The 26,981-nt window shown below is 42.0% G+C and overlaps 1 protein-coding gene and 1 long non-coding RNA gene across 8 annotated transcripts in view; one reads left to right on the top strand and one right to left on the bottom strand.

Annotated features, from left to right (window-relative positions):
• LOC103351859 (uncharacterized) overlaps window positions 1-25,711 on the top strand; it is a 105,559-nt gene extending 79,848 nt beyond the window's left edge. Inside the window, exons 3-4 of one of the 3 annotated variants that reach the window (XR_011385584.1) lie at window positions 6,523-6,657; window positions 25,597-25,711. This is a non-coding gene — a long non-coding RNA (uncharacterized lncRNA). Of the gene's footprint in view, window positions 1-6,522; window positions 6,658-18,487; window positions 18,769-25,596 lie in introns of those variants that run through there. The other 2 variants (XR_007912047.2, XR_011385583.1) reach the window with 2 other exon arrangements.
• The window catches only part of KIF4A (kinesin family member 4A), a 129,474-nt gene that overhangs the window by 64,486 nt on the left and 38,007 nt on the right, over window positions 1-26,981 (bottom strand). For all 5 annotated transcript variants that reach the window (XM_008272747.4, XM_008272749.4, XM_008272750.4 and 2 more), the window contains exons 9-14: window positions 22,936-23,052; window positions 22,151-22,326; window positions 15,995-16,056; window positions 8,773-8,905; window positions 6,671-6,729; window positions 6,451-6,556 (exon numbers count right to left, since the gene is read on the bottom strand). In XM_008272747.4, the coding sequence (XP_008270969.1) occupies window positions 6,451-6,556; window positions 6,671-6,729; window positions 8,773-8,905; window positions 15,995-16,056; window positions 22,151-22,326; window positions 22,936-23,052 (653 nt within the window). The remainder of the gene's footprint in view (window positions 1-6,450; window positions 6,557-6,670; window positions 6,730-8,772; window positions 8,906-15,994; window positions 16,057-22,150; window positions 22,327-22,935; window positions 23,053-26,981) is intronic.

Genomic DNA, 26,981 nt, shown 5'->3' with positions numbered 1-26,981 from the left:
GGACAGTGAGAGAGAGAGACAGAGAGAAAGGTCTTCCTTTGCCGTTGGTTCACCTTCCAATGGCTGCCGCAGCTGGCGTGCTATGGCCGGTATACCGCGTTGATCCAAAGGCAGGAGCCAGGTGCTTCTCCTGGTCTCCCATGGGGTGCAGGGCCCAAGCACTTGGGTCATCCTCCACTGCACTCCCGGGCCATAGCAGAGAGCTGGCCTGGAAGAGGGGCAACTGGGACAGAATCCGGCACCCCAACCGGGACTAGAACCCAGTGTGCCGGCGCCACTAGGTGGAGGATTAGCCTATTGAGCCGCGGCGCTGGCCAAGTCTACTTCTATTAATGTACAAGTCTAGCCAGTTCTTCTAGGCATACCACAATAAGAACACAAATATCAAATAAATGCAATGCATCAGAAAAGTGAATTTTTTTAAAAAAATTTTAATTACAGTTATCAAGGTAGCAAGATTCTCCTCTATAAAGAAATAAATGTTCCCAGGTAGGTACCCTGGAAAAATGTGCTCATGAAGTCAGATAAGTGGACTTCAGCCTCTGTCCCTTATATCGATAGGAACTGATGATACGTAGCTACTCCAAGTAGTAGGGAAAAGGTAAGCATTGACTCCCTCCAGAATGACAAATTCCTTTTTGGGGCAGTGGAACTACCACCACTTAGAAGGGAAATCTAAACTCTCTGTCTCTCTCTCACTATCTAACTCTGCCTGTCAAAAAAAAAAAAAGGGGGGGAAATCTAAAACTACTTATTAGGACTAATTTGTTTATAGACTATAATATGAGCAAGCTCTGTTCTCACCACTGGAATTCAGGCCTTACTTGGCATCCTAACATATGGATTACTGCCTCTTTTTAAGTGATTCTGCAAAGTCCTGGGAAGAAAGGATTATTTCTAGGAAGTCATGTGATTAAGAAGGTCATAGGTGAAAGAGCTACTGGCTTCATAGCAAAGAAAGAATTCAGGGTCAGCACATGGAATAATCTCTACTTTAACTCTGTGTAACACTGGATAGCTGTTGAAACTGAAATCTCTGTACCTTTAAGATGAAGAGGCCCTTGGTAAGTGCTGTTCATCAAATATCTCCCTTATTCTGCCCAGAAATTCCCAGTGAGGCTCCAAGAGAACTCACAAGGAAGCTCCAGCGTCCCCATGTCCTTTCTTACCATAATTTGCAGTACTGGTGATTCTCCAACTACAGGTGCGCAGTCAGTCTATTATCGGTAAATGGGTACCCTTTCCTCCCTCCTGTGTTTCAATTTTCAGTAGAAGGACTAGCTTGAGACCCATCTAGATGATTAGAGATTATTACACTGGCTTTTGAAGGCTTTTTTTCCTAGTAGCTTCCATTCAGGATCAAAGTAGATGTGTTAATCCTTAAAGAAGATATGTTGTCACTGTGGGTTTACCTTTGGCCTTTGGCCTAGTGAAATTTCACAATGCTAAGGTTTGAGCTCAGGGCTACAGTGACGTGTTCTGTGTGAATATGGCAGGATTCTGCCTTCATAATTCTAAATGTAAATATATAACAATAGGATGTATTTATTTCTTCTTCCATTCCCACATTCTCAGGTTACAACCAACTGAGAACCTCTTGTAAGTAAAAAAAAAAAAAAAAAAAGAAAGACTTAATGAGGATGATGACCAGGGGAACAAGGCTAGGGTACACTGTGTTACGTTAATCAGCAAAAGCCTCCAAAATGAGGTTTGTGCTTGTAGGCTGTAGGTAATGCCATTACTGGGCATGAAAAATGCTTTATTGGGAGCTAGTCTTGGAGGAAGGGTTCTAAAAAAACAAACAAAAATTATTTGATTTTGTGGGAACTGAAAGGACTGCATGAATTTCCTCACAGGTAACCGCAACAAGGAGGTTTGCTTGAATTATACTTTAAAGGAAGAAATGGTACAGTTTAGTGCTCAGAGCCCCAGGAGGAATATTCGGGAACAATGGCTGCCTTCATAACTGAAAAAGGGGTGTTCACCCATCACTTAAAATAAAAATAGTTTTAATCCAGAATGAAGGGCACAAGCACTTACATTGGAAACATTTTGCTTTCACTGTAGTGAGTCTTAATAAAAGCCACAGGATACACTGTTGTGTATTTCAAAAAAAAAAAAAATGTAGCTGGGAGGGCCTCTGAACAATAGACGTGGAGAACTCTGATTCAAGAGTCCAGCAGGGGCCTGGGATAAAAGAGCTTACTCTGCCTAAGTGTGACAGTGGATGGAAGCCAGGGACTTTATCAGCTTGTGGCAATCTTTAGCACCCTCCTCCCGTGTGTGCCAAGTACACTTTCGTGGCAGACAGCAATTGTACAGCGTTCTCCTGAGCCAGCCGCCACTAGCGACTTCCTCTACAGGCACACCAGGCACCAGTCATTTTGCCAGATCCTCAATGATGATACTTTACGTTTTTTTATCAATTTGATTCCATGCATTTCCGTCATCTTTTCTGTGGGACTCAAAGCCCCAGCAAGGAGGTCTTGTGAGCTCCTCTAAGATTGGTGTGGTAACTGTAAACAATGGAGCCCAGAGTCACTATTTTCTGAACTTATAAATTTTGGCTCCAGCTGGCTTCTGTAGCCGAGGTTATCTTAAATTCTGAGGCAGCTCACATGAGGTTTGTATATGTCAGATGTTCCAGTTACGTTTACGTGGAATTATAGACTGTGAATTCTAACCTTGTGATAAGTCATTCTCTAGCATGCACTGTACACTTCAGCCACATTGAAGTTCTTACCATTTCCTAAACTTTTCAGACCTCTTGGATTTTGCATATGCCTTTTCCTTTATATGGGTTGTCTTTTTCTACGTGTCTGTAATGGCAAGATCCAATTTATTTTTAGGACTCAGTTTCTTCTATGATGCCTTCTGGAATTTTCTAGACTAACAGGCAAACTGTACTTCTTTTGTGACTCTGCTGTACTTTGTTCACATTACTAATGCAAAAGGATTAAAGCAGACATCAAAGATGGTTCCCAGTCTTCCTTGTCTTCAGTCCTCACCTCCTTTCCCTTTCCTTTTTGGGCACTTCTCCCACCTGTGAATCTTGACCAACTGACAAACTACGAGGCATGCAAAAATAACTTGTGAGTAATAATCTGACACTTATCAGGATGGGATGCCACCAATATGAAGGGTCTTCAAAAAGTTCATGGAAATGCATATTATGAAAAAAAATGCATGGATCCCCAATTTTTTTGAACCAAAACTCAATTTTTAACTCATTTTCCACAAACTTTCTGAAGTACTCACTTACATTTCTGAGGCAGAGGCATGAAAACTGGAACAGCCTCTGGCCAAAAGTCTCCCTGCAATTAACAACAAACTGTGGCCTGAGTCAAACCAGGAGGACATACACTGCTTTCTTCTCCTCACTTTATACAACTCCAACCCTACTTCAACTTGGGGAGTTCTCTGAAGTTCAAGTGTTCCCTGAATGGATCTGCTGAATAATGCTCTTAACCTCATTCTGAGTCATAAATTATTTCCGTTTGACAGTAATACAGCACTGGTTAAGTGGCAGAAGTGCCTTCAAACCAGGGTCTGTCTGGTTCTGGACCCCAGGTTTTCAATTACTGTGCCCTATCCATTGGATAAACGAACTATCATCTTGGACTGTTTGTGATGGTTTCATAGAATACCTTGTATTCTAAAACACTGCCTAAGAGTCTTTTGGGAAGTTACTCACTGAATTTCTTAGAACCATTATAACCCTTCAACCCAGTAATATTGTATGGTTATTTTTTTCATTTACTATTTTTTATAAAGAAAGAGTTTGTTTTTATCTACTTGAAAGGCAGAACAACTGAGAGAGAGAGAGAGATAGAGATGTAGAGGTATAGAGGTGTAGAGAGAGATCTTCAATCTACTGGTTCACTTCCCAAATGCCTACAACAGCCAGATCTAGGTCAGGCTGAAGCCAGGAGCCTGGAACTCCATCTGGATCTCCCATGTGGGTGGCAGGGGCCCAAGCACTTGATCCATCATCTGCTGCCTGCCAGGATGCACTGGCAGGCACTTGGATTGGCAGCAGAGGTGCTAGGACTTGAACTGGCACTCCAATATGGGATGTGTGCACTGCAAACTACAACCTAACCCACGGTACTTTGTCTGCCCCTTCATTCACTCTCTTTAAAATTTATTCATTCTACTGCTGCTTGGCTTTAGGATTATTTCCAGTTTGGAGCTACTTAAATAATGTTGCTATAGGCATTCTTATAAAACCTTTTGAGCACAAGGGCACATGTTTTTGTTGGACATACAGGCATGGAAGGCCATTAAGTGTGTATATGTTCTTTTTTAAGATGTATTAATTTATTTTGAAAGAGTTATAAAGAGAGGGGGAGAGACAGAGATCTTTCATCTGCTGGTTTACTCCCCAGATGACTGCAATAGCCAGTGCTGGGCCAGGTTGAACAGGAGCCAGGAGCTTCATCTGGGTCTCCCATGTGGGTGGTAAGGGCCCAAACACTTGGGCCATCTTGTGCTGCTTTTCCCAAGCCATTAGCTGGATCAGAAGGGGAGCAGCCAGGACATGAACCAGCATCCATAGGGAATGCCAGTGTCATAGGCAGTGGCTTTACCCACTTTGCCACAACACCAGCCCCTCATTTACTCTTTAAGGGTAAGTCTACGTGTGGCTCATTTTGTGATAATCCTATGGACTACTCTAGAAAACACTGGGCAAGACCAGGGAGTGGGAGATTCACTGTTCTGGTAAGATTAAACTTCTGTCCAGGGCAGGTATTAGCCTAGTGGTTAAGCCACTGGTTAGGATGTCTACATCCCACATCAGAGTGTCAGGGTTTTATATCAGGCTCCAACTCCTGATTCTAGCTTTCTGCTAATGCAGACCCTAGAAACAGCAGTGATGGCTCAAAGAAGTTGGGTCCCTGCCACCCACGTGGAAGACCTGGATCAAGTTCCTGGCTCCTAGATTCAGGCCCCCTCACACCCCACTCTTGCAGGCATTTGTAGAGTGAGGCAGTGGATGGGAGTTTTCTCTTTATTTGTTTCATTCTCTGTGGAAAACTTATGCCCAAGAGCTAGGAACCACCACCAGGCATTTATTACACATCACTTTTTCAGAATAATAAATAAGAGAATGGGGGCTGGCATTGTTGCATCATGGGTTAAGCTGTTGCTTGCAATGTCAGCATTCCATATCAGAGTGACAGTTCGAGTCTGGGCTGCTCAGCTTTTGATCTAGCTCCCTGCTAATGTGACTAGAAAAGCAGTGGAGGAAGGACTAAGTACTTGAGCCCCTGCCACCCACATGGGAGATGAGGATGGGAGTTCCTGGCTCCTGGCTTTGACCTGGCCCAGACCCAGCTGCTGCAGCCACTTGTGGAATGAACCTCAGGATAGAAGATCTCTTCCTCTTTCTGCCTCTCCTTCTCTCTCTGTCACTGCCTTTCAATACATTTTTAAAAATCATAAAGAGAATATAGATGGGATAAAACTAATGATAACTATTTTACATTGTATGTTATGATTTCAACATTTTTAATAAGTATATAAGCCTAAGGACTAAGAGAAAGAACACCAAAAATTAAAATAGATTTTTAGGGTGGTGAGAATGCAAGAATTTTTCTTCTGGGAAAAACAAATAATTATCTCATCCCCAAACTATATGCACAACTACTATAATAGTTTGAAAATAAATAAAAATGGAACTTATAGCAGAGCAATCATTCAAACTTTTATTACTGGTTATAAAGAAGAATTATGGTATTAACTGGTTGTCCTAAGCTATCTGTCAGAACTCAGCTTATTTAAAAATGGGGAATGGTATAGGGTTTCTTATTAAGTTAGCCTACACTATGAGGACAGCAAATCAATGCCTACTGCTCTTGTTATGTAGACAATTTTGTATTGTTACATAGCTACTTGGTGGCTTTTGATTAGAATACTGAAATACTAATGTGCCATTGCATATATGAGCCATGAGTGTTTTTTAAAGATTTACTTATTTATTTGAAAGGCAGAGTTACAGAGAAAGAGAAGAGAGGCAGAGAGAGAGACAGGTCTTCCATCCATTGATTAGTGAATGGCTGCAGCGGCCAGAGCTGGGCCAATCCAAAGCCAGGAGCAAGGAGCTTCTTCCAGATCTCCCATGTGGCTGCAGGGGACCAACCACTCGGGCCATCCTCCACTGCTTTCCCAGGCTGTAGCAGCGAGCTGGGTTGGAACTGGAGCAGCCGGGACACGAACTGGCCCCCCATAGCAGGTGGCAGCTTTACCCGCTTTGTCACAGCACCGGCCCCAGTGAGTGTTTTAACAAACTCAATATTCAGATCCTAACCAATGATCCGTGATCTCTTTCTGTCCTCACGTAGCTCACAATCTAGTTGTTTGAGCCAAAAGCAGTTAGAAATGCTAAAATGTGTCAAGGAAAATAGATGAAAGTGATATGCGTATTTACAGTACCCCTACTTGGCTTACCGATAGTTGGGTAATCACTTGCTGCAGGTTACGAATTATCTCTACATTTTCTCTCAATTCTTTGTCTTCCAGAGTCTCCACTAGCTTTTGAAGATCCAGCTTGCAGCTGAAAGTTCAAGCAAAAGGCCCCAAGGGTTAATCATGCTGCGGCAGCCAGATGATCCGTGATTATGTACTAAGGCGGTAGAGGTCACTAACAAATATCGGGTAGGACACTTACGCTGCATGCTGCCTGAGCTCTTCTAGCTTGGTGTTCATTTTTTCATTCGCTTGCTCTGTCTGCAACAAAGACCAGGAGATCGTCAGTGGCACTGCCTGACAGCCTCGCCTAATTATGCTCTCTTTCCCCTACTCGTATGGATTAAAACCTAGGTAGAAAGGCTGCCTCCTTTGCTGTAATAGAGGATTTAGTGGGCTTTGGTTATTTAGTGAGAAATGTGTTTTTTAACAGAGTCATGGAAATTAGCCCTTCAGTCAACATGAGCTACTAAAAATAGCATCCAAGCAGCTGGGTTTTATGCTTGCCTTCTAGCTCAGACTATGGGGTGGAGTGTGAAGTCTTAATTCCATAGAGAACTTTGCAACTGGGGGAAAAAGCAATACTTTCTGGCATGCTACTCCCGGCTGTTTGCAAAAAAAAAAAAAAAAATCACTTTAAACTGCCTCCTACACTACACTGTTCCCCAGCCCCAGCATAAGGGCACTGAAAACATAAAAGGGCCTCACACTAAATTTGAGCTGAGATTTTTAAAAAGTTACACTATCTGATTTGGTAGGCTAGTTTTAGCCAAAGAAAGCAAGAAAAGGGGTAAGGCCCAAGAATGATGTTAGAGAAAAAAGAAACAGCAGAAGGCAGCTACGTTTTGGGAAGAGTGATTGATATTTTCAGTTTTATTTCAATCACAGTATCTGTAACATGCCGGATTGCAACAGATTTGGGAAGGTCAGTTTATATAGGACAAAAATGTTGTGCTTGTCATGAAGTTTTCACAGGATGTCAAACAATAAGCCTATCAGGCAGCCACTGTGGCACCCTTATAAAGGTCAGATGGGTATGTGGCTAGAATTACAAGTGCTGTATGTTATGTCAGCAATACTCATGTAAAACAGGGCTTCTATAGTACTTCAAAGGCATAAAATGAAGCACCGGAGACAGAAAACTGTATATAAAATTCCTCTCAATCCCAGTTTCACTATTCTGCTAGGAATGGACAACACAGTGGATATAAGATTTGACTTCTTTTAAAGAAATCTTTCAGCAGCTTCCTTTCTTTGACTAGAGAGCACACTGCTTAATGCAGGTGTATGTGTTAGAGAGGTTCAATTACATTTTGGTGAAAACTCATTTTCATTCCTGGCAATAGTTGTGCTACCAAAGACTGAGTTGCATTTAGACTAGTAGAAAAATGCTAGTGACAGAGACAGCCCACATGGCTTCAGGAGGTTAGCTATCATCAGATAGACAGGTAGCAAGATTCAGAACTGGTGTAATCAGTTACATAGTGATCCACTATTGGGAATTTAACTTATGGAAAATGAATTAAAATTAATTTCCCAGCTGTTGTATTCCACCATGGCAGCTGTTCAGAGGGAATATGAAATGTGACAACATCAGGGAAAGGGAAATAGAGAATTAAAATAAGGGATCGGTTACGTGGGACAGGTTAAGTATCACTTAGCTGAAATATTGAATCAAATAATGTATTTTGGATCTCAGATTTTTTTTTTGGAATGCTCATATTTGTATACATGAGATGTCTTAGGGATGGGACCCAAGTCTAAACACAAAATGCATTCAATGTTTCACATACACCTCATACAACATACCCTGGAAGTAAATTCAGATATGTTTAATGCCCCTGTATTTTTACTGTAATCTGTCACACGAGGTCACATGTGGAACTTTCCATTTGTGGCACTGTATTGGCATTCAAAAAGTTTCATATTTGTGAGCATTTTGAATTTCAGATTTTCAGATTAGGGATGTTCAACCTGTATTATGGATAAGGACTAGGCAGAACTTAAGGTAAAAGGGACTTAATTCTTTCCTTCCTGGTATTTTAGAACAAATCTCCTTTAAAATGGGATTCATACAGATTCTTGGTGGCAGATATACAGGTATTCATCGTACAATTCTTATAACTTTTCTGTATGTTTGATGACAAGTTCATGTGTTTATCAAGGGCTCTCCGCAGGATATGGTGATACAAACACTTTTCTTTCCACATAACTCATCTCTCACAATGAGAAGCAATTTAAATATTTTGGAAAATAAAGTTACTAAATATGCAGACTGCTGGTAGTTTCATCTTGGGGCCTCACCAAAATGATCCTCTCCAACATCTGAGCTGTCTGACCAGCTGCCTCACTCAGCCCACGACTTAATTTTTCATTCTCCTCTGCCAGGGACTGATTCTTCTCCATCAGGGATTGTAGATTCTCTGATGGTTCCACACTAAAACAAAGAAGGTAATGGATTAGAAAAATATCTGATTGATAATGCCTATATTAGAGGTGGACAAGAACATAGCCCACGGGACCTATAGGTGGTGGTTGGGTTCAATTCACCTCACCAAAGTCTGGGGAAAGTGTACTTAAGCTTACCCCTGAAGTACTTCAATGGTTTCAGGAAGGTAAAAATTCAGAATCAGATATCATTTTAACAGGAAATTTAAAAAAAAAAAGATATATTTATTTGAAAGGCAGAGTGACAGAAAGGAAGGGAGAGTCCAAAGCCAGGAACTCAGAACTCCATCCAGGTCTGCCACATGGGTGGCATGGACCCAAGCACTCGAGCCATCATCTGCTGCTTTCCCAGTCTTATCAGCAGGAAGCTGGGTCAGAAACAGGAGCCAGGACTCAAACTGGCACTCCAACATGGGATGCAGGCATACCAACTGGCAGCCTAATGTGCTGTGCCACAAAGTCTGCCCCACCAGGAATGATTAACCTTTAGCTTGGCTCTTGGTTTAAGGTCATGTAAGTAAGAAGGGAAGTCTAAATGTAGCTAAAATGTATGTTCTGTGGCTCTTTGTCTCACCTTCAATCCCTCAAAGACTAGAGAAGTAGGGAAGGAAGATGTGTGGAGGAGGCAAAAGGGACCCTGCTCAGGGTCAAAGTTTAGCCTGATCAATACAAGTGGATTATCCATTTACTGTAAAGTTAGGAAAATAGCATTTAAAAAGTCAGAAAGCCGAAATGATGATCTGTGGCCACTAAGAACACATCTCATACTTCTTTATAAATAAGTGCTCCTGTCTAAATTCAAGCTTAGCTTGGAACTGATGAACCCGTGGCCTCCTGATTTCAAATTGCTTCAAATGGTTGGTAGCATCAATGGCATCCATTTCGAATATGAGTAAAAAGGAGAGACAGCAATAGCTTGAAGGGATACATACATATAAATAAGAACCTTTGGAACATAAGCACATTACTTGATTACATCAGCTCTCGACTAATGAAGTGGATCAATAAAAAGCACAGCTTTTCTTTTTCTAATCCATTGGGATAAAATGTTCAGAAGACTAGAAAATCAGACTGGTTAAAAAAAAAAAGATCAGAAGAAATATGAAGATTTGATCTGAAGAAGACTCCAGGGAAAAATGAGTACTTGTCAAGGCTGTGATAAAGAGGAAAAAAAAGGACAGGGAGCAGCTGTTCTCAATCTCAATAAAGGAGAGAAAAGGATGTCAGGAACCCACTGAATGCCCTCTCACCCAGCTTAAGGCCTCCATCAATTTGTATAGAAATTCTTAGCCTGCCTTTTATCAAAAAGTTAATGGTAAGGTCACATAATAAGACCTCATATTACACTATTAAGACTCTTATGAAGGAATGTTCAATTAAATATGTGGCTTTTAAAAATAAATTGTTAATAAATTTAGTGTTATCTCTGATTGCTGTTTCCTTTTATACTTATTAAACTGAAAACTTTCATGTGTTAGTCATGTAAGTCAGCAAGCTTCAATGTAATGATAATTTTAATTTAACAGTTTTTTCCTCTGAAAAATTTTCAAGGTTTCTCTAAATGAAGGAATCATATTTAAGTCAACTGTTGATTTCCAAGGAAAATTCAGCACTTAGAAGTAGGCTCTTCACTGAAATTTGAGGCTAACACTTGAATATTTAAATATCACAGGGATGAGCAATTAGCCTAGTGGCTAAGATGTCCATGTCCCATATCAGAGTAACTGGGTTCAATACCCAACTGGGGTCCTGATTCCAACTTCCTGCTAACATAGACTCTGGTAGTTGGTCATGATGGCTCAAGTTATTTGGTCCCTGTGACTCAAGCTAGAGACTTGGAGCACATTTCTAGATCCTGGGACAGGCTTTTTGGAGAGTGGACCTGTGGATGAGAGCTCTGTTTTTCTTTCTTTGTCTCTCAAGATAAATAAAGCTTATATACTACTACAATTAATAACAACAGCTAATATTGTTTTAAAAAACATGTTTGGGGGCCGGTGCTGTGGCATAGCAGGTAAAGCTGCTGCCTGCAATGCTGGCATCCCATATGGGCACCAGTTCAAGACCCAGCTGCTTCACTTCCGATCCAGCTCTCTGCTATGGCCTGGGAAAGCAGCAGAGGATAGCTCAAGTCCTTGGGTCCCTGCACCTGCATGGGAGACCCAGAAGAAGCTCTTGGCTTTGGATTGACCCAGCTCTGGCCATTTAGGGAGTGAACCAGTAGAAGGAAGACCTCTCTCTCTTTCTGCATGTGCCCTTTGCCTCTCCCTCTCAAATAAAATAAATAAATAAATCTATAAAACAAACAAACAACATGTTTGTGTTTTCGTTTTTTTTTTTGAAAGGCAGAGCTACAGAGCGAGCAAGCAAACAATCTTCTATCTACTGGTGTCGCTCCCCCTCTTCGTGGAGGAACGACACAGGACCCCGCGCTATTCTTTTGTCTGCTCGGCCCTCCCCGGGTTTGCTGCTGGTTCTTCCCGGGTTGGCTACTGTCCCTTCCACCTCCGTGGAAGGGCGGTTCCCCCTAGCCACTTTCCCCACTTCCGCGGGGGAGCGGCACACCGCCGGCCGGCTCTCTCGGGGGCTGCACAGGTGTTCCTTCAGATAGATGTTCCTGGTGCAAGTTGTCTCTCTCCTTTATAGTCCTCTTCCGCCAATCCCAACTCGGCTGCCCACACGCTGAGTATGCTGCTCTCCTCCAATCAGGAGCAAGATCAGCTCCTGGAGGTCATCACTCAAGTTGGCAAGAGGCAGCTGTATAGAAGCTGTTACTACTCCTCTCCCAGCACCATATTGTGGGAGAGCAGATGCATAAAATAAGTCTTAATTCCAGTAACTTAGTCTAGTCCAAGTTGCTCCCAGTTGCTCCCCACATACTGGTTCACTCCCTAAATGCTCACAAAAGCCAGGGCTGGGCCAAGCCAAAACCAGCAGCCAGGAACTCTATCTGGGTCTCCCATGTGGGTGGCAGAAATCTAAGTATTTGAGTCATCATTTGCTGCTTCTCAGAATGTGATTTGGTAGGAAGCTGGATGGAAAGCAGAGTAGCTGGGACTCAAATCAGGCACTCTGAAATGGGATGTGCATGTCCCAAATGGTGGTTTAACCCGCTGTGCCACAATGCCCACCTCAATAGCTAACACTCTTACATAGCACTATGTGCCAGGCTCTATTCTAAGTGCTTTACTTATTAGGAAAGGATAAAGTCTCACAACAGCCCTATGAAGTAGGTTCTACTGCTTCTATCATTTCACAATCGAGGAAACTGAGGCACAAAGAGGCCAAAATAACCTAAAACCAAACAACAGTGTGTAAAAGTGAAGCTGGGATGTGAGCTTAGCAGTCAATCTACTATGCAAATTAAAGAGATGGGTTCTATAGGAACGCAAAGAATAGAGGATATAAGAGCTCTCGAGCTACTAAGGAAAAAAGAGTTCTTTGCAAGATTTTTAAAAAGCAGTTTAGGACCACACCATGAAATAGGACACCCATATGATAGGGAAGACTTTAAGAGTGAAGCAGAAAATAGGACGACAGCCAAGCAAAGATTAGACTAAAAAAGAAAATACAGAAAAAACCAATGCTTCCTATTTTACATGCTATTTAATTGCCAATGCTAGGAACTCAAGTTAGCTTAACAGGTGCAAATTGAGAAACTACTCACAGAAAATAAATGCAAAAGCTTCAATGACACACATCCAAAAACGAAAGGACGTAACCCAAGGACAAAAAGCAAAAATATTCATATAGGTAAAACATATGTTTTGTAAAAAGTCTTATGAAACTTCTCTAAACATATATACATTTTTGAGAAAATTAGAAAGTTTATTTCTCGGGCCGGCGCCGCAGCTCACTAGGCTAATCCTCTGCCTTGTGGCGCCGGCACACCGGCTTCTAGTCCCGGTCGGGGGTGCCGGATTCTGTCCCAGTTGCCCCTCTTCCAGGCCAGCTCTCTGCTGTGGCCAGGGAGTGCAGTGGAGGATGGCCCAAGTCCTTGGGCCCTGCACCCCACGGGAGACCAGGAGAAGTACCTGGCTCCTGAAAAAAAAAAAAAAAAAAGAAAAGAAAGTTTATTTCTCTGTAAAATACCGTTTTATCTCTGTAAAATAAACTGAGTTTAATTATCTGATTCATCAACTGTTTCTTAGACTCTATTACCTTTTCAGCTGAAAATTAAAAAAAAATGTATTTCTTTCCATTTTCTTTGAAAGGCAGAGAGAGAAAGAGAGACAGAGATCTTCTGTCTGCTGGTTCACTTCCCCAAAGGCCCACAATAGCCAGGGCTGGGTCAGGCCAGAGCCAGGAGCACAAAACTCAATCTAGGTCTCCCACATGGGTGGCAGGACCCAATTACTTGAGCCATCATCTGCTGCCTCCCATGTTGTGCATTAGCAGGAAGTTGGATTGGAAGCAGAGTAGCCAGGACTCAAACTAGGCACCCCAATGTGGGATGCGGGTGTCCCAAGGAATGCCCCAACTACTGTACCAAATGTTTGCTCCATGAAATTATTTATTATAGTAAGTCTGGAGTGATTTTGTTTGGCCTTGTTTTTGTTAGTCTTGTCATCCATGAAACTAGTTTATGCTAAACTGAAAGGAAAGGAAGAGGAGTCGCTTCTAAAGTGAATGGAGTGAGAATAGGCCTTTAAGAGATCCTATGGGACCAAGTTTTCCTCACTTTATCCAACATTCTGAAATACTATTAGGAAACCCAGACTAATTTATCCAAAGGGAGAACATTAGAAATGGGAACATAGTTATCTCTGGATGCTGAAATTATGGCAACTTTAAGTCTTATTTCTACTTTCATAAGTATCCTACAAGAAGAAGTGATGTATCACTTTTATAATGAAAAAGAATGAGTTACTGAAAATAAGGATATTAAAAGAAAGTAGGGGGGCCGGTGTTGTGCCACAGCAGGTTAATTTTCCGCCTGCAGCGCACCATGGGCACCAGTTCTAGTCCTGGCTGCTCCTCTTCCAATGTAGCTCTCTGCTATGGCCTGGGAAAGCAGAAGATGGCCCAAGAACTTGGGCCCCTGCACCTGCATGGGAGACCCAGAAGAAGCTCCTGACTCCTGGCTTCGGGTTGGTTTAGCTCCGGCTGTTGTGGCCATTTGGGGAATGAACCAGTGGATGGAAGAACTTTCTCTCTGTCTCTCCCTCTGTCTGTAACTTTCCCTCTCAAATAAATAAATAAAATCTTTAAAAAAGAAAGTAGACTCACATCATGCATAAGAATAAACTCCAAATAAAAAAATGAGATGTAAATAAAATAAAAATAAAACAGAAACATTAATACTAGAAATAAACATGTGAGAATCCTCTTTTAACTCATAGGGAAAGGCTTTCTAATTATGAATCAAAACCCAGAAGCACAGGGAGAATGTAAACAGTGTAGCCACTTTGGAATATAGTTTGACAGTTTATTAAATAAGTAAACATACCACCCAGAAATTCCATTTCTGGGTATCCACCCAGTGCAAACATATGTCCATATAAAAACTTAGAAGTCAATGTTCACAGCAGCATCATTCATCAAAGCCCCAAACTAGAAAGAATCCAGAAGTCCATTAACTGCTAAATGGATAGACAAAATGTGTTACATCCAGACAATGGAATACTATTCAGGAATAAACAGGAACAAACTACTGATACATGTGATCACAGGGATGAATTTGAGCAACATAAGTGGAAGAAGCCAGACAAAAATCAGCACATTCTATGATTCCATGTACATGAAATGTCTACTAGAGGCAAATCTATATAGACAGAAGCAGATTAGTAAGTTGCCTTGGGCCAGCAGCGGAAATATGAGTGACAATAAATGGGCATGAGAGCTCTCTCTGAGATGCTGACCACGTTCTACAACTGGATTTTGGTTCAAGTCCCAGCTGCTCCACTTCCAATACAGAGCCCAGCTAATGTGCCTGGGAAAGCAGCACCTAGATGATGGCCCAAGTACTTGGGCCCCTGCCACCAACATGGGAACACTGCATGGAGTTCCAGGCTCCTAGCTTCAGCCTAGCCCAGCCCCTGCTGTTTTAGCCAGCTGGGGAGTAAATCAGAGAATGGAAGATTCTCTGTCTGTGTGTTTCCCTCTGTTACTCTGCCTCTCACAAAAATAAATAAAGCTTTAAAAAGAGAAACAATAATTGTGGGGACCAGTATATTTCCTGGACACTCTAAGCCTAAAAACAATAAGAACTGTACATACATGCAGTAAACTAGTTCATAAAAATGCTTCTCACAGGGGAACAGGCTAGCAGTTCTGAAACTATGTGTATACTAGAATTGAACAAGGAGGCGAACAGACTGTCCATAGTGAGAGCTGTGTTTCTAACTGAGAAAGAAGATACAGAGGACAGGGGAAACACTAAAATGAATCCTGCAGTGTTACAATGGAATCAGAGATAGCAACTTAAATTAATAGTTTGTAAGAATTACACAGAGAGACACAAAAACGCAGATATTGCCAAGCTTTCCTCACTGCAGGGGCCTAGAAGCAGTAAGACCCCAGTAACAAGGAGCACAGCTAGGGCTAGCAGCATCCAAGTCTTGGCTTCTAAACACCATTTTCCAAAAAAGAAACCAGGGATCCCTGGAGATATGGTTGATTCTAGAATTGAGACAGGGAAAACAGGAGTTTGGGACATCTTGAAGATGCTCAAAACACTTAAGGACTTATTTCAGAACACAAAGAACCAACCTGAAAGACTTGCTCTGAATGAACAATTACAGCATTTATGTACTATCTGAGCAATAAAACAAGTGACAGTAGTGGATGTTAACTCATAGACTAAATAGCCACAAGTCTATACAAGTATAACTAATCAGTCAAATAAACAAAACTGGGGAGAAGAGGCAGCTTTTCCTCACAGTCAAATTCCCATAAATGAATTTCTGAGGCCAGAACTACTTCTTCTTATGTCAGGTTATCTCACAGTCAACAAGGTTGGTAAGATCCCTCACCTTGACGCCAAGTGCTATCAGATATTTGAGCATATCGAGGACAAAAGCTATGAGGAGAAAGAGCCTTTGCTAGAATACACATTTAATATTAATCCAGCTCTTACTTTATAGATCCAGGCAGGGTACCTCCATGGGCTTGAAGCAACATGACCTGTAGCTGTTGAACCTGGGAGAAACAAAGAAAAATAATCAGCTAGTCATCAATCAAAAGCTATTTATCCCTTGGCAGTGACATTACTACGATTAGTACCAGGGTAATTATACTCAATTCCTATGAATTCTAGTTCAGATCATCATGAGCACTCCAGAAGGCATCAAGGGTTGATGAGTCAATAGTAAAAGGACAATCAGCATTATATGAACAACTATTATTTAGAATGAGTTATACCTTTTAGCTAAGCATCTTAATTGATTTTTAAAACTAGGTGTTCAACAAAAATTCAACTGAGCACCAAGCTAGGCAACATGGGGGCACACAAAAATCAAACATGGTCGATACTCTCAAGTTTACAATCTAGTTGCAGAGGATAAGCCTAAAGCCAGAAACAGGAGAAAATAACAAAAGACAGTGCTAAATTGTCAGATAGTTAAGTGCTTTAGGGTTCTGAAAACAAGCAAAATTAATGAAATCCCAAAGCAGTCCAAGGGAGGCCTCCCAGAGATGGACATTAAACCAGAGTAAATTTACAAGCTTCCACTCCATTTCCTCTTTTTTTTTTTAAAAAGATTTATTTTATTTATTTGAAAGACAGAGTTACAGAGAGAGACAGAGAGAGAGAGAGAAAGAGAGAGAGAGGTTTTCCATCCGCTGGTTCACTCCCTAGATGGCTGCCATGGCTGGAGCTGCGCCGATCCCAAGCCAGGAGCCAGGAGCTTCTTCTGGGTCTCCCATGTGGATGCAGGGGCCCAAGGGCTTGAGCCATCTTCTACTGCTTTCCCAGGCCATAGCAGAGAGCTGAATTGGAAGAAGAGCAGCCGGGACTAGGATTGGCGCCCATAGGGGATGCCGGCACTTCAGGCCAGGGCTTTAACCCACTGCACCACATTGCCGGCCCCTCCATTTCCTCTTAATATAAAGGAGGGGCTGCTCCGCCTCCTGAGACGAGTCTCCAGGCTTGTACTTGGGGCCTCCACTCTTCCTGCCTCCTTACAAATCTTATGCCTTCTGTCTTCAACTTCTCCCTGTTCTTCAGGATCCTTCTAGTAAGGCTCTCCCATTTTAAAACAAAAAGCACCTTCTGTAACCCTACTTCTTATCTTGCTTGCCCTATTTCTCTTTCACAACATTTGAGAGAACAGTTTCCCTCCATTTTCTCTGGCTCCCTTCCCATATGCTCCTCAACCTATTCCAATCTGATCTGTGTCCACATCATCCCACTGAAATTCCTTGCGAAGGTCACCAATGATCTGCACATCACTGAAGCCAGTGGGCATTTCCAGTCTCCATTCTTCCTGACAGCTGCCAGTATCTGGGATTACCAAACAGTATGCTTCCCTGGGTTTCTTTCTATTCTTCTAGCTGATCTTTTAAGTCTCCTCCTTGGCTTAGTATCATTCCATTTATCTGTTAAATGGTAAAGTTCCTCAAAGCTCAGTATCAGTCTTCTTACTTTAATCTGTCTCCTTATATTCTCTTCTTTTTTTCAAGACTTTATTTCTTTGAGAGGCAGAGTTACAGAGAGAGGGAGACAGAGAGAAAGGTCTTCCATCTACTGGTTCACTCCCCAAATGGCCATTATGGCTGGAGCTAGGACAATCCAAAGCCAGGAGCTTCTTCTAGGTCCAGTGCCCATATGGGATGCCAGCACTACAGGCAGAGGCTTAGCCTACTAGACTGTAGCGCTACCCCCCTTATATTCTCTTCTTAAAGTCTCATCTCTGCCTATTGTTTCAATTATTGTGTGTAACCTGGTGACTCCCAAATTTGTCTCTAACACAGATCTTTTGAACTTTAGACCTTCAACTTCAACTATGTACCTGGTATTTCGACTTAGTTCTGTCTGCTATGCTCAAACCTGGTACTACTTCAGTGCACACCAGGTCAGTGAATAGCCAATTCCACATTCCAGAAACCTGAGCGTCATTCTCCTCATTTCCTTATTTAATTCACTGGTTAATTCTGTCACCATCACCACAAGTCTAAATCCTGTATCTATCACTTGGACTACTGCAGTCCTTCTTCAACAGTCACAAATCTATTCCTGTGATGGTATAATCCATATCTATACAGCAGCCAGATCATCTCTTAAAAACAGAAATGAATGAGGTTGGCATTTGGTCTAGCAGTCAGAACGCTGGTTGGGCTGTCCATGTCACACACTGGAGTGTCTGGATTGGATTCCTGGCTTGGGCTACTGACCCCAGCTTCCTGCTAGTACAGAGCCTGGAAAGCGGTGGTGAGGCTCAAGTAGTTGGATTCCTGTTACCTACATGGGAAATCTGACTGGGGTTGCAGGAATATGGCAATGGAGCAACCAGATAGGAGCTCTCTCTTTTTTCTCTCTCTATATCTCCTTGCATCTCAAATAAATAAGTACAAAATCTTTAAAGATGTAAATGATCAATTTTATTGCTCAGTTGAAAATCATGTTTTTCAGGGCTGGCATGTGGCATAATGGGTAAAGCCACCATCCGTGATGCCAGCATCCCATATATGGGTGCTGGCTGTGTCTGGCTGCTCCACTTCTGATCCAGTCCCCTGCTAATGCGTCTGGGAAAGCAACAGAAGATGGCCCAAGTGTTTGGGCCCCTGCACCCTTGTGGAAGACCCGGAAGAAGCTTCTGGCTCCTGGCTTTGGTCTGGAACAGCCGTGGTTGTTAATTCTGCCTTTCAAATGAATGATTAAATAAATCTTTAAAAAATCCCTTTTTTAAACAATTTATGTTCATTTTATTTGAAACACAGAGAGACAGAGACATGGGTGGAAAGAGGTCTTCTGGCCAAACCAAAAGTGCAGAATTCAATGTTTCCTACATGGGTGGCAGAGACCTAAGAACTTGAGCCATCCTCCGCTACCTTTCAGTGTATTATGCATTAGCAGGAAGCTGGATAGGAAGTAGAGGGACTGGGACTTGAGTCAGGCACTCCTTGAGATGTGTGCAATGCATCTCAAGCAGGAACTTAACCACTGTGCCACATTCCTGCTTTTAAGACCATTTTTAACATTGCCTATGAGTTCTTCATCAGGTCTCTTTTCTCTAGCCTCATACTGTAATAATCTTTCCTTAATTTCTACATTCTAGCCACATTGGCATCCTATGAGTCCTTCAAATGCTCCTTCCTAACTTAGACCCTTTGAGTGCTTTTTATGTCAAGTACTGTCCTAAGTACTATATCTATATTAATTCATTAAACCCCCCACAAAAACCCAGTGAAGCAAGTACTACTATTTCCACTGCATAGATAGGGAAACTGAGGTACAGAGAATTTGCCCATAGTACATAGCTGGCTAGTTACAGACCCAGGATTTGAAACCTGGGCAGTCTGGTTGCAATGTCAATGTTCCTAACCACTATACTTTGCCACACAGGCTGTTTCTTTCCCTTGATCTCTGCATACTTCTACTCAATCCCAAATATCCTACTTCAAATGTCGCTGCCACAGGAAGCTTTCCCAGACTAGATATGTAACAGAGTATATGATATATATGCTCAGAACACACTATGTGTAGCATACTATCCCAGTTTATAATTATATATGATGATTATGTGTTCAATGTTTGTCTCTCACATTTGGCAGTGAGCTCCATGAAGTCAGAAACTGTCTGGTTTGTTAAGCAATGTCTCCAGCACAGTATCAGGCACATAAGTATCTAACAAATACTTCTTGCTGGGATGAAGGACCAAATGAATGATCAGGAAGAAGGAAGGGCATCTTGGTAATAGGAATAAACATGAAAGGGGTAGGAGAGATCAGAACTGAGTGTGGTATTTTTATTATTTAAATGACAATGCAGACAGGTAAATTACTTATATAAGGGGTATTCAAAAAGTTCACAGAAAGACAGCATTTGGTGCAGTGGTTAAGACACTGTTTGGAATACCCACATCCTATATCAGAGTGCTTGGGTTCAAATCCCAGCTCTGCTCTCCATTCCAGCTTCCTGCTAATGCACACCCTGGGAGGCAGCTTGTGGTTTCGGCCTGGCCCAGCCCTGGCTGTTGCAGGCATCTGGGGAGTAAACCAGTGGCTGGGAGATCTGTCTCTCCAACTTTCAATTATATAAATAAAAAGAGAAGCTCATAGACAATGCATATTATGAAAAAAAGTATGGACTTCAACATTTTTTTTTTACCAAAATAAGCCATCTTTTTAAATCAACTTCATTTTTTTTTTCTATACAATGACCCCTAGGAGGAGAGTGTGCTAATGGAGAAGGAGAGAGAAAAGACATTCACCTAAGAGTACCATCACAGAGGAATGCTATCAACAGGGTGAGCACTGGGCAGTTAGAAAACACTAGATTTCCAGTGGAAAGGGTATACTAAAAGCTGGAACACAAGAAACCTTGACCTCCTCAAACATGTATACATCCAATTCCTGTCTTAGTTCCTTTACCAAGGCTACTGAGTTGTTACACAACCAGTCATGCTGATATCACTAGCAATTCATGCTCATAGCCAGCTACCATTTCCATGTCTGTGACAGTGATTTCAAATCTTCTATGGACTTGCCAAGCCACCCTTAAGCTTTCTACCCTACTATCTGCTTACTCTTACTACTCCACTGAGAAGGTCGGCTGAAAATCCGTCAGTTCCCTTTCTCCTTCTCCCTCCAAAGTAGCTTCAGTGTATTCTTCCTATCCTAACCTCTTTTCTTCTGGCCTTAGGGGCCAGTAGCTCCTTTACTATCCAGAGAAAATCCTTCTTTGTGTTTAGGATCTCAACTAGTTGTGAACGAGTCCCTATTCTCAGTTTCAGTCTATCCCAACAGGTTCTTTCACTTATTAAGTCTCTTTCACATTTTAAAAACAGAGACCTGCATTTCTTGACCCTTGGCTACAAAGCTATTGTCTTCCCTTGCCTTGCCTTCTTGAAAAAAGAGCCTGTCCTGCAGCAACTTGCTCTTACCACTCCCTAACCACCATCTTACCGAGTTCACCCATACACTCTCTGCTGATAAAAATCAAGAGACACTTTTCAATACTTACTTTACACTTCGTAAATTTATACCTTTGACACCCTTTTGGAAGTGTTCTAACCTTGGCTTCCATGACACCCTTGTCATTCCTCTTGCCTACTCCTTAATAGCCTCTCTCACTGTCTTTCCTTTCCCCATGCCTTAGATGTTAGCATTCCCTAAAGTTCTGTTTTTGACCTTCTTCTCTTCTGCAATCATTCATTCAGCAAATATTTAGTGAGTGCCTTTAGTGAGGCACTCTTGGATCTCATCTACTCTAACGCTTCAGATACTATCTAAATGCTAATGACTCTCAAATTTCTACCTTCACCTCAACCACTCTATTTAAAACTGAGATAGCCAGCTATGTTTGCCCATTTCTACTTATGTGACCCTCTGGCCCTTCAAATTAAAAATACCCCAAACTGAATTCATCACTTCCATTTTCCTGATTCAGTTTTTCCTCCTGCATTCTCTGATTTAAGGATTAGCACTACCATTTGCTCAGTTATCCAAGCAAAGAATTTGAGAATCTGGACTCTTCCTACTCACTCTTCGTTTCCCACATCAGAATTGTTACCAAGTGAGCCTTATACATTCTAGCTCCTTCTTGTCTTTTTTCCCCTCTATTTTGGCTCTTTCTCTTCATCTCTGTCATTACTGTCCTTATTTCAGGCCACTCGCTCACCTGGTTTATTACAACAACCTAATTCATTTTCCTTCTTCCAGTCATGCCCACCTCTAATCTACTTTCTCTACACTTGCTAGGGTGATCTTCCTAAAACACACATTCCATCATGTTGCCCTCTCCCTTAAAATCCTTCAGTAGCTCTTCACAGCTGTCAAGTTGAATTCTAAATTCTTTAACACATCATATAACGGTTCAGCCAGGTTCGGCCTCTGTCTACTTCTCTAGCCTCATCTCCCACTGCTCAGTTCTTCATCAGTGAAACCTCCAATACCACCCCAATCTTAAATGGACAGCACACATGTTAACAGGAGTTATTGCAAGAGGTCCCCCACACTAACATGCTTAACCAACACCGCCAAGCTGCTGACAGAGGAGAAACTCAGAAACAGCAGCTCCATCGTTCCACTCACGCATTCGTAATTTTCCCTACAAAAGTTCAGTCCTTTATACCTGTTGCTTTAGATGATTAAGTTCAGCCATCTGGGGATCAATATTAATCACAGGCTTATTCTTGATCTTTCTTGCTCTGTCAGCATAGCGAAGGGTATTTAACGTTTCCTCTAGATTGGAGTCAGCAGGACTCACACAGGCTATCATAAGGGTATGGCTATTACCTCCCAGAGAATCTGAAAAAGAACAATAAAAGACAATGGAAGGAAATGAAACCAAACAAGTAGGACGCAAGCAAAGCTGTCCATTTGGGTTGGTAATTTCAAACACAGAGCTGTAGAAAAATTCGTTCTTGTTTGTGTCAATATAAAACAAAGGTTTCTGATGTGTGAAATGATATCGTTTAGAATCCTCCTGCACGTGTTCCCATTCACAGTAGAGACTATGATTTCAGGAGTTAACCAAGTTAAACCAACCAGGGCCTGACCCAGTAATATAGGAGCCACTATTAGGGTTAAATATTCTTAGGATGCCTTCTCTAGGAGGATTTTAACTCTCCAGGAAATTCTGCTTGGCAGTACTAATAATTAAAGGAACAGTAACCAAGTTCATCTTGAGGTACAAAGTACTATATACAGATTTCTTGGCTCTCAAAGCCTTATATGAAGACATCATTCCATTATCGCAGAAACCTCACTGCCAACAGTTCTTTCCCCGATTTATCAACCAGACAGCTGTGAAGCGAGAGTCCAAAGAGTTGGCTTTTTAACCTATTGTATCTTTGCTTTCTGAGCACTATCATTCTGAGGTAGTCTCTCTTATATTTAGAAGCACTTTGGGCTTACCTTGAAGTAGTCGAGTCAACTTGGAATCTCTGTAGGGCACAAAGCCACCCTTTTTATCATCTCCAAGAGCACTGATTACATTTCCCAAGCACAGGAGGCCTCGATTAATATTAATACCTAACAGCAGGAAACAGAATTTAAATTGTTTGGTAAAGCATCTAACATATACTGACATGGTCTTCTGAGAAAGAGAAGATAAAAAAGACTCATAGAAATATTGTCATCAACCTAAGGAAACTTCTTAATCCTGTTCACTTCTGATATTGCCTCTAAGTTTAAAGGACAAAGGTCTAAATGTTGGGCACGCACAATTGAGTCAATTGGTACTTCCTGCCCTTTGCCATAGAAACAAAGCAGACAGATAATGATCACCATGACAACCACCATCTGTATAATTATTTACATTTTATAATCATTACCACAATCCTTAAATGGATGCCGTGAAATTAGATGAACAATTTCTACCCATATTTTTGCCATCTTATTATTATTATTTTTACTACAATTCTCTTCTCATCTCTACCTCAGAGGTTGTTAAATGGCTTGCTTAAGGCCATGTCTAGTAAGTGGTGGGCCTGAAATTCCATCTCAGGATTTCAGTCAAGTCCTATGCTCTTTCTATTATATCATATCAGAATATCTATTCCCTTGTTGCTGTACAAAGGGTGAAGATTCCTTTCCACTTAATTGAATTTCAAGGTTTATTTTTAAACATTATAATAATCTCTGAGGTCCCTGTAAAACTCTTGTCTTCCCATTAAAGCATCTGTGAAAAGGTTGTATATTGTATAATGGGTAAGTGCATGGCTTTGGTGTCAGAGAGACCTGGGTTCCAATTCTGGCTCTGTCGATGACTAGCTGCACAATGTTGGCTAAGTTCCCTTGACAAAATGAGGTAAATTTGGGGATGACATTTAGCCTAGTGGTTAAGACATAGATCAGGACATCTGTGTCCCATATCAGAGTACTTGGATTTGATACCCAGTTCCAGCTCCTAACTCCAGCTTCCTGCTAATGCAGACTCTGGGAGGCAGTAGTGATGGCTCAAGTAATTGGGCTCCTGCCACCCACGCAAGGCCTGGATTGAGTTTCCAGCTTCAATGCTGCCCAGCCTCGGATGCTACAGGTATGTGGGGAACGAACCAGTGGATGGGAACTCTGTTTCTCATTCTTAAAAAATAATAAAGTGAGGTCAATCTATCCTTACTGGGCTGTGGTGGGAATTAAATAAGATACTACATGTAAAAGTGCTTCAACACATTTGTGAGAAACTTCAAGTTTAGGGGCCGATGTTGTGGCACAGCAGGTAAAGCCGTTTCCTCATTGTTGGTATCCCATATGGCACCAGTTCATGTCCCAGCTACTCCACTTCTGATCCAGCTCCCTGATCTGGCCTGGGAAAACAGCAGAAAATGGCCCAAGTGCTTGGGCCCCTGCACCTGCATGGGAGACCTGGAAGAAACTCCCAGCTCTGGCTCCGCCTGGCCTAGCCACAGCCATTGCAGCCCTTTGGGGAGTGAACCAGTGGATGGAAGATCTCTCTCTTTCTCTCTGCTCCCTGGCTCACCATGTGGTCCTTCCTCTTGCATGTGTTCTGCTAACACTGCCCTCAGCAGATGCCAGACCAATGGGGTTACCTGATCTTGGATGGTGACCCTGCAAAACCAGGAGCCCATATAAACCACCTTCCTTCATAAGTAGCTTTTCTTGTGCACTTGTTATAGTGATGAAAACTGAATAATACATGTACATTATGAGAAAACTATCAGATTTCAAAAATTTTTTGTACTCAGAAATCTTTTTTAAAGATTTATTTATAAGTCAGAATTACACAGAGGGAGAGATAGAGAGATCTTCCATCTGCTGGTTCACTCCTCAAATGGCCACAACAGCCAGGGTGGGGCCAGCCTGAAGCCAGGAATCAAACACTTCATCCCAGTCGCTCACTTGGGTGCAGGGGCCCCAGCACTTGGGCCATCTTTCACTGCTTTCCCAGGTACATTATCAGGGAGCTGGATCAGAAGTGGAGCAGCTGAGACTGAACCAGCACTCAAACAGGATGCTGGCATTGCAGATGGCGGTTTAACCCGCTAAGTCACAGCACCAGCCTGCAAACCCAGAAATCTTTTCATTCTATTTTCCATGAACTTTTTGAAGTACATTCAAATTAGGAGGTAGGGCATTTAGGAAGTGATTAGGCCATGGGGTCTCTGCTCTTAGGGATGGGAGTAATGGTTTACAAAAGGGCTACCCCCTCTTTTCTAAGATTTATTTATTTATTTATTTATTTAGAAAGTCAAAAAGAGGGATGGAGGGGCAGAGAGAGGGAGAGAGATCATCCATCCACTGGTTCACTCCCCAGGTAGCCACAATGGCCAGTGCTGGACCAGGCTGAAGCCAGGAACCAGGAATTTAACCTAGGTTTCCCACATGGGGCAGGGGCCCAAACACTTGGGCCATCTTCTGCTGCTTTTCTCAGGCCATTAGCAGAGAGCTGGGCCGGAGATAGAGCAGCCAGGCCATGAACTGGTGCCCTTGTGGGATGCCGGCAGCACAGGTGGCATACCGCTATGCTACAACACCAGCCTCAGCTAGGCCCTTTTATCCTTCTGTCCCCTTCTGCCACATGAGGATACAGCATTTGTCCTTTTTTCCCTTCAGCCTTTGCTGCCATGTGAGGACACTGTGAGAACATGCTCTCACCAGATGACGACTCTGCCTGTGCTGTGATCTTGGACTTCCCAGCCGCCAGAACTGTGAGCAATAAATTTCTATCATTTATAAATGACCTAGTCTAAGGCATTTTGTTATAACAGCACAAATGGACTAAGACAAATGGCATCATTATTGTTAGCTCTACTTTACCTTTTACTTACCTTTTGGACTACCTTATAACCTGAAACCTATCACACTTATAAGATTCTAAACTCCAAATTCCTCTCTGACTACATCCTGCATGGATCCTGCTTTTAACCCATATTGTGACTACCAGTATACTGACACTTTCTAATATTCTCAGTACATTTTCCTCTTCCTGTCCTTCAATTATCTATTCTGAACACTGTGGGCAATCATTTCAGTTACACTTTCCCAAGCAGTCACGGGATCAATGACCTTTATGCCTTCTCAACATGTCAATTCCTAACCTTATATTAAACTAGCTATATGTGTGTGTTTGTGTGTGCACACACACATGTGCAAACATGTGCACGAGTGTAAGGATGCCTATCTACAGGCTGCAATGCTGAAGAATAACATAACTTAATCAATTGGAGATATCATAAACATGCTACATGACCTCTGTCAATTGACAATCTTTTTTCTTAATCCTACTTGACTAACCTAATCTAATTCACCCTGGCAGCCATTATAAACACTCATCATTTTCAAGACTGTAAGGCAACATTCATTCTTTATTAGTAGATGATTTTTACCAAATACTTTAGATATGAAAGTTCTCCAAAAGGGCTCCCTAGCCTGCCCTTCTTCACCTCATACTCTTTCCTTTCCTTTGCTCATCCTTCCTCTTGTTCCAGATGAAGTAACTACCTTTATGTGCAGGGTTTTGCTTTGTACCTCTCCCTATGCTTCTATTCCCTCCATTTTCCCTGGGACCCATGATCCTTTAATTTTTCTCTCTCACTTTCTTAGATTTCAAAGTTATTTTCCCTTCACTAATTCCTTCTTTTCAATCTATATAGATGTTCAAATCACCCCAATCTAAAACAAAACAATTTCCTAAAGCAACCAACCCTTTCATTTCTTTTATTGCCAATTGGAAGAGATACCACTTTGCAATCATTTATCCAATCCCACATGTGAAGGAGAGCCTGCTGGGATTTTCAAACCTGTTCGCCAATATCTGTACCAATCCCTGTATTAGTCTTTTCCTTTCTTTTCTTTCCCTTTTTAGCCAAAGACAGTACTGTGCCACCTTGCTGGTCCATATCCTACCGGGATATAAAGGAGAGACGGCTGAGGTTTATCAAGGCTGTTGAGCAAAATTTCCACCTACAGTTTCATGTAGGAACAAAACAAAATTCCAG

This window comes from Oryctolagus cuniculus, chromosome X (genome assembly GCF_964237555.1).
Source record: "Oryctolagus cuniculus chromosome X, mOryCun1.1, whole genome shotgun sequence".
In the NCBI taxonomy this organism is placed as follows: Eukaryota; Metazoa; Chordata; class Mammalia; order Lagomorpha; family Leporidae; genus Oryctolagus; species Oryctolagus cuniculus.
Note: the sequence above shows the minus strand (reverse complement) of the source record. Positions and strands in the feature narration are given on the sequence as shown.